This window comes from Myxine glutinosa, chromosome 2 (genome assembly GCF_964187855.1).
Source record: "Myxine glutinosa chromosome 2, kmMyxGlut1.1, whole genome shotgun sequence".
NCBI classification, from domain to species: Eukaryota; Metazoa; Chordata; class Myxini; order Myxiniformes; family Myxinidae; genus Myxine; species Myxine glutinosa.
Window position 1 is genome coordinate 272,438,694 of NC_136262.1, and position 14,123 is coordinate 272,452,816.

The following is a 14,123-nucleotide window of genomic DNA, read 5'->3' on the forward strand; positions in this document are numbered from 1 at the left end:
AGTGTGGCACTCAGATGTAGTTCCCTCTACTATTAACTCTACCCTGAGTGCGACAGTTTTACAGATCTTCACAAATGAGTAAATATGTCCCCCTGCGACGTTGCACCCTTCTCCTCACAGAAACACACCCACAGGATAACCGAATCCGGAAAGAATTCGCAAACTAAACATACAGCCGGTAGGGAGCATTATTTACAAGACTACGCTGATATTTACACTACGATCCAGGACCTGTTTTTGGAGGAACACATGCAGATGTTATGCATAGAGAGAGCATGCATGCCAGCATCGATACACCAACCCACGAGTGCTCTGTGGCCTTACGGCCTTTAATAACGTGCAGAGCACCCCTTCCAAGCACCAAAAGCACCACCCCATCATGTACAGTCAGCACCATCCGGTGCACCAATAAAGTGTCTATAAATCACCGGTGGTGTCGCAGCCGGCCGATGTTCTGCCGCTGGTCTTGCCTTCGTGTGGTGCACTTGGCCTTCTGGCTTCTTTAAAAATAAAGAAAGGCGCCAACTATTAGTGGTTCACCTGTATGGCATAGGTGCCACGTTGACCCATAGGTCCATCCACGGGTGGTGCTTGGCCGCAAACGAACTGCGGTCCATTGTGGGTGGCCACCAAAATTGCGGTCCATATGGTGTATCGATCCAGGCAGCAAGCAGCGAAAGTGCAGGCCCACAACTGCGGAGCCAGCACCTCTCTCTCCTCTCTCTCTCTGCCCCAAAGCCAGATCCTCGGAGGTGGGAGACAAAAGAAGCAGACAAGTGAGTAAGGTGGTAAGGGCGCAAAAGTGCACGCAATGTAAGGTAATGCACACTGGGGGCACATGGGAACCAGGTGAGACAGGTACGTTCCTACCATACGCCCCCCCCCCCCCACCAGGTAACCTACATGGCCCCTCCCTTACCCCTTACTGTATCCACAAAACACAACACTACCCATAAACATCTACTTTACAAATCAACAAACGTCCCTACTGTCTTCCCCGTTCCTCCCATAAACCAAATTCGTCTTCTCTCCCTCCTAACCAATCAAATTTGCCATTTTCAACTTTCATCAAAATTTGCCATCTCCAACTGAACATCAAAATTTGCCATTACCAATTCATCATCAGTCCCTCCTAAGGAGGGAGAGATGGAATCACCCCAATGTCTCATCCACGTCGTGATGCGTCTCACCAATCCACAGCAATCTCATTTCCTGCAACAAAACAAAGAAAACACAGGTGTGGAGTCATCATCATCACCACAGGTAAGTGGCTGCGTATGGTGCGACAGGTTCATCAATCCTAGCTATTTCCTAAATGACTTTAACAACTTTACATTACCCGGGGTCTTTCTCCGGCCAAACCATTGGCCCCCTTACACTATGGGTTCTAAAAACCAATTCCCATTGGCCAAACTGTGGTGCTTTCCAATTTGGGGTCTCACTCCCCCGATTCATCTCCCGGTGCCCTCGCACAATTTCTGGGCCGCGACGTGTACCTCTCCCAGCGGGTCTACCCACCTGCACACCCCCACCACTGCAGTTGCCTCCGAGCTTACCTGCTCCTTACCCTAACCTAACTACCTGGGGAAGGCCCTCTGGCGCTCTCCCCACTCGGTGCCCTCTCTGGCACTGGGCTACCCGGGTCCGTCCTCCGGATCCTCGGGCCCCATCCACAACTCTACCGGCTCCCAGAGCCCACCTGCGGCCTCACCTGGCCGACATCCTCACAGTGGTGGAGTGCCCAACCAACTACACACACTAACAGGCTACACGCCCAGCCATTTCCACAACACTAATGAACCCATCCACAATACCATTCTGCAACCGCACCACAAATGCCAATATCCAACCACAATTTACCTATACCCTCTACCTAACACTTACACTACCCGCCCCGGGTACTCGTGAAAGGGGTCCACTCTTCCCCCATCCACACCTTCGCACCATGCACACCACTCCGTACCACTTACTCCAACTCTCTCCACACACCTGTACTTGCACACCTGTGCTCTCACACCTGGTGCCACCTGCACCCTTCTCTCCCCAAGCGCATTCGCGCTGATCCACAACACTCATTACTCACACACTGCTCCACACACCTGTCCAGTTGCACACCTGTGCAATCACACCTGTTCAATTCTCACACACACAGCATCATCTCAGCTAACTACTCCCTTCTGAAACTTGCGCGTCCCAGTCGTCCCTTTAAACTATTGCGCTCCCACGTCATTATCATCCACACTAATCTACCTGCGTCCCCACTACAGGTATCAGTCACTAACTAAACTTAACGTCACCTAATGTCATCTTCGCTAGATCCCTATCAATATAACCTAACCCACCCGGGCTAGTTTTCACTGCCATACACCCCATAAACTATAGCTCCTTTGCCCCCCCATGGGAAGGGTGGCAAGGATGCCACCCTTACCCACCGGGCCCATCGCTCACTACCAATTTTGCACATCAAATTTCCACAAATTAAAAATTTGCCAATCACTACCCATCATCTGCCAATCACTACTGCCAATCCCTTGCCAATCATCAAATTTTGTTCTTCTCTAATTTTGGGTCCAAAACACTAACCTCATCACCCAGTCTACTCAATAATGCCTCTCGGTGCGCCAATTCCTGTCCAAAGCCCGGCTTCGTAAAGCCAAGCAATGGATGCTGGTTGTTTTGTGCCGGCGGCTGGATGCGTCCGGCATTCGGGGCAGGGACGGGGGCTTACCCGGGCCGAGATCCCACGCACCATCTCGGCGTGGAGCCATCCAATGTCCCGATCTCGACCTGCCGGAATGCCTCAACAAAAAGTGGTCGCCATGACGACTCTTTCTATCGGGCCGCCCGCTCCGCCTAGTGGAGCACGGACGCGGCCGTTCAAAGCGAGGCCCAGCACGCACCGAGGGCCCGATTCGGCTATAAGTCGTTCTAAACTCTACCCCGTCTAACGTCGATGCTTCACCTGGACGCTTACACCCCGCAGCCCGTTCCTTGCTCACACATCCAGCCGTTTCCATGCTCCTCGTACCTTTCCTTACACACCCAGGTACACCCATTCCACTCACAGCCTTGGTCACACACCTGGCCACCGAACACCTTGGCACACATTCGTTGGTAGCACACCTCACCAACACACCTCTTCGCACCCCCTCCTCGGTCACCTCCTCTGTGACAATCACAGGTGTGCTCTCATTCGCACACCCAACCACGTGCCTCACCACCAACTCCAGCGTGCATTCCCACTCACGCTCTACCATTCCAGGTGTGCATCCTTTCTCACCTGTCACAACCAACTCACGCTCCGTGTCACTCTCACTACTCTCACCTCCATTCTTGACAGCGCACTCACCCTTACTCTTGACAGCGCACTCTTTCCTCATGCACCTGTCCGTCACACACCTTTCTCGCGCACACTCTCCCGTTACACCCTCTGTAACACTCACCACAGGTGTGCATCCTTCCTTGCCTTTGACAGCGCACTCTTTCCCCATGCACCTGTCCGTCACACACCTTTCTCGCGCACACTCTCCCATCACACCCTCTGTAACACTTACCACACCGCGCTTTCATGTGCCCCCTCGCACACGCGCTACGACCGACTCACTCTCGCCAGCACCCTCACTCCTTGGCACGCACTTTTTCCTCACACATCCCAGAGTCGGACTTTCTCGCACACCTCATTTTTCGCACACCAGACCTGTCGCACACTTCACCAACGGCCTCTCACGAACACCCGGGTCCATCTCGACCCCCAAGCTTCTTAAATCCCCTGGCGCATCATACGCACGACCATATTGGTCACCACTTACACCGGGTCCTCTTCCTCTTCGCTTCTCCTCCATCACCTGCGAATCCCTCATCCGGTTAATGAGCACATCATCACGATCCAAACACAGACTTTGGACCAATTCTTTTATCTCCTCTTTTATCTCTTTCTTATCCCCTCTCCGTCGCTTCTTAATTTCGCTCACCCCTTCTTCCACTTCTTCTAATTTCTGCTTCACCTCCTTTATTCCCCGGTACGTCTCCTCTAGCTCGTCCTCCAAGGCTACCTTGACCGTTTCCATGTGCGTCCTCACCTGCCGGTCCTTCGTCTCCATTACCTCTATCACCTCGTCCAACCTCGTTGTCAGTCCCTCACGTACCATCTGACATTCCCTCTTTGTCGCTATCAAGTCATCTTTTAGTTCTTTCTGTGTCACTTTTAACCCTCCTATTACCGCTGTGTTCTTCTTTACCTGGTCCGTTAGTTCTTTTTGTCCCTCTGTCAGCTGTTCCACCTCCTGCGTCAGGTCCTCTATGCCCCCTTGTAACTTTACAGTCCCCTTTCTCACCTCCTTCTCCATGTGCTCCTTACAGTGCCTCACCTCCTCGCGCACTCCTCCGACCTCCTCACTCACTCCTCTTCTGATCTCTTCTCCCATCACTTGCATCTCCTGCCCAGATGCCACCCTCATCTGCTCCATTTCCTCCCTGTGAGCATCCAGTTTGGTTTCTACCCCCATTCTGACCCCCTCTATCTGCTGCCCCATTTGTTTAACTTCCCTTTCCGCTTGGTCCCTCATGTCCCTCAATTTGCCTTCCATCCTGTTTTCTAACCCCTCTAACCCCTTTTGCATCCCTTCCATTTGATTCTCTTGAGCGGCCATTCTGTTTTCTACCCCCATTAACCCCTCCTGTATTTCCCCTAATCTATTGTCTAATTTCCCTAATTTCTCGTCTAATCCCTTAAAATTATTGTCTAACCCCTCACCGGTACCCCTCGCTTCGTCCCTCATTACCCCCATTTCGTTTCCCATTACCCCTATTTTGCCCTCCAATCGCTCACCCTGAGCATCTATACTGTTTTTCAAATCTCCAATTTGTCCCATAAGGGCCCTCATTTGCAGGAAAAAAAGGTTTGAATCCACCAGCGTCACTGCCACGGTCGCGGGCGCGGACGCCGTGGCCACCTCGTGCGCGACAACGCTATTTTGTGACCCTGCCGCCCTCACTGCTTCGCTCTCCTCACGTCCCTCAATTTAGTCCTGGACCGACCCTGCCTCACTCTCCTCTACCGGACCCCAGCTGTCTTGATCCGCCATAGCGCGACTTTCAAAATTCGGGTTTTTATATTTTGTAAAACACAATCAAATTTCGCCTTTATAATTTCGAGCGCGTAAACGCGCTCCGGATCGAATTCTACTTCCCAAAATTTGGGCCTAACAAATTTAGTCCCAGGTCCGAATCCGACACTCCTGACACCAATTGTTACAGACACGACTTTGATGTTATGGTGGGCCGAGCGGAATGGCCGCCGTGTCCGCACAAGTTACCCGATTATACTCGAACGTTGCCGAGTCGCGCTACGCTAAATCAATGAAGGAAAAGGACACAACGGCTGGGATTAAAATGACACGACACCAGGGATACGGTTCTCAAGACCTCCGGAGGAGGTTATATTAGGGCGGAAGGTCAGATTACAACGACAAGAGGGACAGCATAGAAAGGCAGGCACTTAGACACACTCTTATATTAGCCCCGACAGACGACAGATAAACGGGACAAAACTGACTCACACGGGGATTGATGGCAAGGAGGGGCAGGTCTTCGATGGCTCAAGGTGCACCTTGGCTCAGGGGCAAAATCGACCCGGTCCAGTCCAAAGATGCGGGAGGTCTCACTCAGCGCTTGGAGGTGGTGACTTGTCTTCTCAAGCTGGGGGCGCATCTGACGTCACGTCCGGTAAGTCGCTGCGTATATCCGGCGGGGAGTGACACGCCCTCGGCTCGTTAGCTCCGCCCCAGATGGAATCGGCCCGTTGCTTCTCATTGGGTGCGGGGGTTACCGGCTCCGCCCTTGACGAGGGGCCGACAGGCAGCCCCTTCGTGGTAACCCCGTCGGAGCGCATGGTCAATGGCGGCTAACCAAGCCGATGTGAGGACGCACACTCCCCGCACGCCGCGTCCCTCTGTTGTTGTAGTTGTTGTTGTAGTTGTTGTTGTAGTTGTTGTTTGGGGAAGAAGATGGGAGGAGGTTTGGGAAGGTCCTAAACTCACTACTGGTGCCATATAATCACATTCTGGTGCAACGAAGAGTCAGAATTAATGGAAACGAGTCCTTAACTGACATAGACTAAAAATAACTAGCAAGATGTCCGAAAGTTGTCTACGTGAGATGCGGTGGACCTGGGCACGACATTTAATGGGGGAAAAAGGGGAAGGTCGGTTCTACAGAGTGTTATTTACAGGCAATGGGACTAGGGAATGGGGGATTGGGGATAGTTGGGGAGTATTGGGGAAATAGGGGAGTATTTACAAGCGGATATTGAGGCCAAGTCCCATATCCGCAACAATATTTTTAGACAGTATGTAATAGATGAATCAATAATTCAATGTCCAAAAACTTTTGTCAGAAGAAGAATCACAAATTTGAATTCCCAAGGAGGATATCACTTACGTTTACAAGAAAATACACAGCAAGAAACAATAACCCTTATCAAACCAAGAAGAACATACTACAATTCACGAAAGCACATTGCAAGATTCCCAACAAAATCCTAGATCAAAGTCCTAAGTGAAAAATCCTGGTACAGTAGAGATGTACATCAAAGGAAACATCATAAGGATACACCATATACACATTAGCATGCACAGTATACAGTCAACATACAGTGTAGACAAACCAAGTAAAATCCTAAGTACAACATTTACAACACAAGTGAAATCCTAAGTACAACATCCCATGTTGGGTTGTTACTTAATTAGTTTGTTGGGTGGTTGCTTAACTAGTGTGTTAGGTTATTCATTCATTAGTGTGTAAGGTTGTTCGTTAATTAGTGTGTTGGGTTGTTACTTAATTAGTGTGTTGGGTTGTTGGTTAATTAGTGTGTTGGGTTGTTAATTAATTAGTGTGTTGGGTTGTTAGTTAATTAGTGTGTTGGGTTGTTGGTTAATTAGTGTGTTGGGATGTTTCTAGAATAGTGTGTTGGGTTGTCTGTTAATTAGTGTGTTGGGTTGTTACTTAATTAGTGTGTTGGGTTGTCTGTTAATTAGTGTGTTGGGTTGTTACTTAATTAGTGTGTTGGGTTGTTGGTTAATTAGTGTGTTGGGTTGTTACTTAATTAGTGTGTTGGGTTGTTGGTTAATTAGTGTGTTGGGTTGTTAATTAATTAGTGTGTTGGGTTGTTAATTAATTAGTGTGTTGGGTTGTTGGTTAATTAGTGTGTTGGGATGCTTCTAGAATAGTGTGTTGGGTTGTCTGTTAATTAGTGTGTTGGGTTGTTACTTAATTTGTGTGTTGGGTTGTTGCTAAATTACTGTGTTAGGTTGTTGGTTAATTAGTGTGTTGGGTTGTTACTTAATTTGTGTTGGATTGTTGCTTAATTACTGTGTTAGGTTGTTCGTTAATTAGTGTGTTGGGTTGTTACTGAATTAGTGTGTTGGTTTGTTAGATAATTAGTGTGTTGGGATGTTTCTTGATTCGTGTGTTGGGTTGTTGCTTAATTGTTGAGTTGGGATGTTTCTTCATTCGTGTGTTGGATTGTTGCTTGATTAGTGTGTTGGGTTGTTTCTTGATTCGTGTGTTGGGTTGTTTCTTGATTCGTGTGTTGGGATGTTTCTTGATTCGTGTGTTGGGATGTTTCTTGATTCGTGTGTTGGGTTGTTTCTTGATTCATGTGTTGGGATCTTTCTTGATTAGTGTGTTGGGTTGTTACTTAGTGTGTTGGGTTGTTACTGAATTAGTGTGTTGGGTTGTTACTTAGTGTGTTGGGATGTTTCTTGATTCGTGTGTTGGGATGTTTCTTGATTCGTGTGTTGGGTTGTTAGTTAATTATTGTGTTGGGTTGTTACTTAGTGTGTTGGGATGTTTCTTGATTCGTGTGTTGGGATGTTTCTTGATTTGTGTGTTGGGTTGTTACTTAGTGTGTTGGGTTGTTACTGAATTAGTGTGTTGGGTTGTTACTTAGTGTGTTGGGATGTTTCTTGATTCATGTGTTGGGATGTTTCTTGATTAGTTTGTTGGGTTGTTAGTTAATTATTGTGTTGGGTCGTTACTTAGTGTGTTGGGATGTTTCGTGATTTGTGTGTTGGGATGTTTCTTGATTCATGTGTTGCGATGTTTCTTGATTCGTCTGTTGGGATATTTCTTGATTCGTGTGTTAATATGTTTCTTGATTCGTGTGTTGGGTTGTTACTTAGTGTGTTGGAATGTTTCTTGATTCGTGTGTTGGGACGTTTCTTAATTCGTGTGTTGGGTTGCAACTTGGTGTGTTGGGATGTTTCTTGATTCGTGTGTTGGGTTGTTAGTTAATTATTGTGTTGGGTTGTTACTTAGTGTGTTGGGATGTTTCTTGATTCGTGTGGTGGGATGTTTCTTGATTCGTGTTGTGGGATGTTACTTCGTGTGTTGGGATGTTTCTTGATTCGTGTGGTGGGATGTTACTTCGTGTGTTGGGATGTTTCTTGATTCGTGGGTTGGGACGTTTCTTGATTCGTGTGTTGGTTTGTTACTTCGTGCGTTGGGATGTTTCTTGATTTGTGTGTTGGGATGTTTCTTGATTCATGCGATGGGTTGTGAGTTAATTATTGTGTTGGGTTGTTACTTCATGTGTTGAGATGTTTCTTGATTCGTGTGTTGGGATGTTTCTTGATTTGTGTGTTGGGATGTTTCTTCATTTGTGTGTTGGGTTGTTGCTTAATTCATGTGTTGGGTTGTTTCTTGATTCGTGCGTTGGGTTGTTTCTTGATTCGTGTGTTGGGCTGTTTCTTTATTCGTGTGTTGGGTTGTTTCTTGATTCGTGTGTTGGGATGTTGCTTGATTCGTGTGTTGGGTTGTTTCTTGATTCGTGTGTTGGGATGTTTCTTTATTCGTGTGTTGGGTTGTTTCTTGATTCGTGTGTTGGGTTGTTACTTAATTAGTGTGTTGGGTGGTTGCTTAACTAATGTGTAAGGTTATTCATTTATTAGTGTGTTGGGTTGTTGGTTAATTAGTGTGTTGGGATGTTTCTAGATTTGTGTGTTGGGTTGTTAGTTAATTAGTGTGTTGAGTTGTTAGTTAGTGTGTTGAGTTGTTACTTAATTTGTGTGTTGGGTTGTTGCTTAATTACTGTATTAGGTTGTTGGTTAATTAGTGTGTTGGGTTGTTCGATAATTAGTATGTTGGGTTGTTACTTAATTGGTGTGTTGGGATGTTTCTTGATTCGTGTGTGGTGTTGTCACATATCATATGTTCATATTCAACTTGTAGAAGTAGTGCCAGCTGTAGAAAGGTTCATCTCAACCAACGTCCCCAAAAGGTGGACCTCGGTCCACATCCATCATCAGTCTGACGGAGTTAATCCTAATCCCCCATCAATGGATTGATGGCATGGAGCTAATTTAGCGACTTAATTATTTCTGAGGTCATCCCCTCTTCATGTTCTTCTGTTATATCAGTGGTTACTGTACTTGCGGTTAACCCAGCCATGTCCTATTTTTCTGAACTCAAATCTCCTGCCGGCTGGGTTTTTCAAATATCGAAAAAATGTCTGGGCTTTTGGCATGTTTGGGCTTTTGCATTTTTGAGGGATCAAATTTAAGATTTGGAATACTTTTTATTTACCTTTTCTAATGGTTTCACCATTTTTGTACATTTTCTTACAGTGATAAAATGCGATTGTGTAAGGGTTGGACCAGGACAGTTTGGTACAAGCCTATACTACTCTATTATGGTGTAATGGCCATGCTCTAAAATCGACGCTCACTTCCGGTCCAACCTTGCAGTGAGAGAGAGAGAGAGAGAGAGTGTCTAGTGGCGTGCTCAGTCTGCAATTCAGTGTCTTTTCCGAATCTGTACCATACACACTTCGATTTTCTTCAAAAGCTCTTTATTTGATATTTTATTTTACTAACCCGAAACACAATACAACAAACAACAACAGGCATTTTAAGGCAATTTCCCCTGCCAGAGTGGGGGTTAGCCTTGCGGTCCCCATGACAATCTTCTCCATTTTGCCCTATTTTCTGCATCTCCCCTTGTTAACCCCCTTGCCCGCATTTCTTATTCGACCTCTTTAGCCAACTCTTACTCGGTCTTCCCCGTCCTCTACTTCCTTCTACATTCATTTCCATCACTCTTCTCAACCAGTCACTTTCATCCTTCCTCAACACATGACCAAACCATCTCAACCTGTTCCTCTTCACAGCATCCATCACAGGCTCTATTCCCATCATCTTTCGCAATTCATCATTTGTCTTCCTCTCTCTCAACGATACTCCACACATCCACCGAACCATTCGCATTTCCACCCTTTCCAGCCTTCGTTGCTGCTCTACGTTCATTACCCATGTCTCGCTCCGATAAATCATAACACTTCTCACACATGCAGCATACACCTTTCCCTTCAGCTTCAACGACACTCCCCTCCTCGTCAGCACGCCACTCAGTTCCCGAAACCTCTTCCATGCACATCTCACTCTAGCAACCGTTGCCGAGTCTGATCCACCTTCTCCATTCAGCATGTCTCCTAGGTAACAAAATGTTTTTCACACCTTCCAGCTTCACGCCGTCTCCAAGTATCAACTCAACATTTCCTCCATTTGCAGCTCCCTCTGTGCACACCTTGCACTTGAATGTATCTGCCACACTGGTTAATGACCCTCTCAAACCACTACATATCCCAACACACCAATTAAGTAACAACACAACACAATAATTAACTAACAACCCAAAACACGAATCAAGAAACATTCGAACACACCAATTAAGTAACAACACAACACACTAAGTAACAACCCAACAAACTCAAACCACTAACCCCAAACACAATGCCAAAAGGAAAGTGTAAAGCCAGCCTTGTTAATCCCACATCAATCACCTCTTGCATTAATCCTTTCCTGCCTTTATTGTACACCACTCCCTCCCTATTCCATCTCCAGGAACTGCATTACGTCATCGCCTGGTGCTGAAGGGGGCCCTGCGTTGGCGCGTGCCAAAAGGGAGTACTCAGTTTTCACTCCGTTTGTTTCATTCTTGTTTTCTTGTTACTGTGAAAAGCAAAGATGCTTCACATCTGTTGGTTGGTCTTGTTCGTTATTCTGACTGTTTGGTTGTCTCTTTGTATGTCAATCACCTCCACGTCACAATTTTAAAACAATCTTTACAAAACCTCACCAAATGGTAGAGTTGGTCAAAAGGAAGAAGCCTATTGATTTTGAGGTCAAAAGGTAAACATAGGCCAAATTTCGAAAATTGTCAGGGGTCATCACATTTACTTGAAATTTGAAGAGGATTTGCATGTCACGTCACTGAATTCAACCACCAATTATTTTTGTGGTCTGAAGGCAAAAAGGTCAACATCAGCCAAATTTCTAAAATCAGATTCACATTTGCTTTTCTCCATTTATTTTCCATATAATGTGTTTTTCAATGTAGTGCGGACATGTTCATCGCTGTTTTATGTGAAACAAGCAAAAGTACCCATCCCCAGTGGTGGTACAAGTTTAAGTTAACATCCTGTTTGAAAAAATAAAATTTGGCATCAACTTATTCATGCCTGCTCTCCCATCACTTCAAAGGTGAATGTTGAGCTTTGCCTGTGTGCACATCTTTTCAAACACATCATGGAAACAGCCGCCGTAAATGGGAGACAGATGAACGCTCAGAAAGACACACCCACAATATTAATAGAGATAGAGATATAAAACTATGAGGAGTCATTTGGTGCATGATTTGGCCAAACCTTTCGGTAAACCAAAGCATCATCAGGATCTGGGTGTTGACATGGAAATGTGAATAAACGAGTGGGATTCGGCTTGATAGGGTTGGCTAGAGACAAAATGCGTCCATCTCCTCCAAACCAGCGAACTCCCTGTGTACATAAAAACAACATGCATGGCAAAAGAGAACAAAACTATGAATATGCATAATAAGCACAGAATGGTGTTTTGTAAGGAAATCGTTCATGCTTCGATCTTGTCCGCAAAGCCGCAGTCATCCAAAATGATGCATCATGATATGAACCATATCAAAATGATAAAGATTGGCATTGATGAAATAATCTATTTTATGAAGTACAATCATTTACAGCTCTTTAGCATAACATAAGGTAGATGCTCCCAAGTAGATGGAAAAATGCTCCTGAGTGAACGTGCCTGCAGAGGATCTGCCATCAGCCGGTTCTCCATAATGTTCATGTTGTTGTTAGAAACCCATGGTCGTTCCCCAACAAACAATCCCTCATCCTCCAAACAACGTGGCTGCACATAGGAAGGGATCTTTGCTGTCGTCGACACTGTTTTGGGCACAAAAAACAACTCTCATCTTTCTTTAAACTGTTCCATTTAAGAACAATTACATAAATTAATTGAATAGTAATGGCTTTTCTGATGCATTAAAGTAACATTTTATGCATATTATAATGTTACTAATACTACACCCGAAAATAATCAACTTTGCTGATATTTCATATCTGAGAGCATAACTTCATAACTCGCTAGATATCTGCGATCACAAAGCCTCCCCAGACTTACCTTCGGCGATCGCCCACGGCTTACCCTTGGCCCATGATGGCACTTTTTTGGGTCACATGACCTTCGACATTTACAAGTAGAGTGTAAATTAAGAAAATGTGTCCCGCATTTACAATCTAACCATCAAACTCAACATCATGAAAATCAGAGGCAAATTTTCATGTAATAATCAAAAGGTGTTTTTTGTTAATTAGGTTACAATCCCAAAAAAAAGAAAGACAAGAACACAAAACAAATACGACATGTACAACCTCAGTGCAGGTACACTATTATGATGCAGGAGCGTCTTGGAAAGCCAAGCAGTCTTTGAGATCCGCATTGCCAATATTTAGTGGTGATAAAAAGCAGAAGTTTTTTTTTTCAGGGCACCATTTGCCCCTGACCTTTAACCCAGAGGGGAATGATGTAAATTAAGCATAAATGCATCTTACTCTGGGCTATCTAGAGAGGGTAATTTAGTTCAGAAAGGACAAACCTTAGTCAAGTTATTGTGAAAATGTTAAAATGTCGATAATTGGTGTTTTTAGAGAAGAAGAATAATTTCATTGATGCAGATTATGCATAAAATGCAATATGGCTGCCAGAACATGTGACCTATGACTAAATAATTTTCAAACTTGATTCCCCAAAGCTAGTAGATCAAGTGCGTGGAATTTCGCATCAATCTAGTAAGCCGTTCTGGAAAAGAAGATTTTTGCAGGTTTTAATTTTAAATCAAATATGGCTGCCGAACCACGTGACTGATGACATCATCAATTTAATTCTCCCACAAAAATTTTATTTAGATCATTCTCAAGAAATTTCAAACTAAATCAAGAGTTCTACTTGTCTAATTTTGATGTTATAATAAAGGCATCGATGACATCATCCTGAATATATCTTATTCCCCATGGGTGGGTACTTGACAATGAGACATGTTTCAATTTTTTCCATGAATATGAAGAAGAAGAATAACTCTTACCACCAACTTCGACCACTTCTGGTATTGTTTGATCAATCAGACATTTCTGCACAAGACGGGGAAATGCAAATAGTGGACTGAACAAAAAGCCAGGCTTAGGGATGAAGGAGGATGGGGGGGGGGGGGGGGGGGGATGGGTAAAATGTACCACTAGCCACATTTAATAATGTATATGGATTATATTCATACCAAACAACAACAACAACAGGCATTTTAAGGCCATTTTCCCTGCAGGAGCGGGGGTTGCTCCTGCGGTCCCCATGACAATCTTCTCCATTTCCCCTATTTTCTGCATATCCCCATGTTAACCCCCTTGCCCGCATTTCTTCTTCGATCATATCTAGCCAACTCTTTCTCGGTCTTCCCCGTCCTCTACTTCCTTGTACATTAATTTCCATCACTCTTCTCAACCAGTCACTTTCATCCTTCCTCAACACATGACCAAACCAGCTCAACCTGTTTCTCTTCACAGCATCCATCACAGGCTCTATTCCCATCATCTTTTGCAATTCATCATTTGTCTTCCTCTCTCTCAACGATACTCCGCACATCCACCGAACCATTCGCATTTTCACCCTTTCCAGCCTTCGTTGCTGCTCTACGTTCATTACCCATGTCTCGCTCCCAAAAATCATAACACTTCTCACACATGCAGCATACACCTTTCCCTT

The 14,123-nt window shown here is 45.3% G+C and overlaps 1 protein-coding gene across 1 annotated transcript in view; it reads right to left on the reverse strand.

Moving 5' to 3' along the window:
• The window catches only part of CC2D2A (coiled-coil and C2 domain containing 2A), a 486,222-nt gene that overhangs the window by 448,298 nt on the left and 23,801 nt on the right, over nt 1-14,123 (reverse strand). Inside the window, exons 3-4 of the mRNA XM_078772721.1 lie at nt 12,114-12,253; nt 11,702-11,830 (exon numbers count right to left, since the gene is read on the reverse strand). Of these exons, the coding sequence (XP_078628847.1) occupies nt 11,702-11,830; nt 12,114-12,253 (269 nt within the window). The remainder of the gene's footprint in view (nt 1-11,701; nt 11,831-12,113; nt 12,254-14,123) is intronic.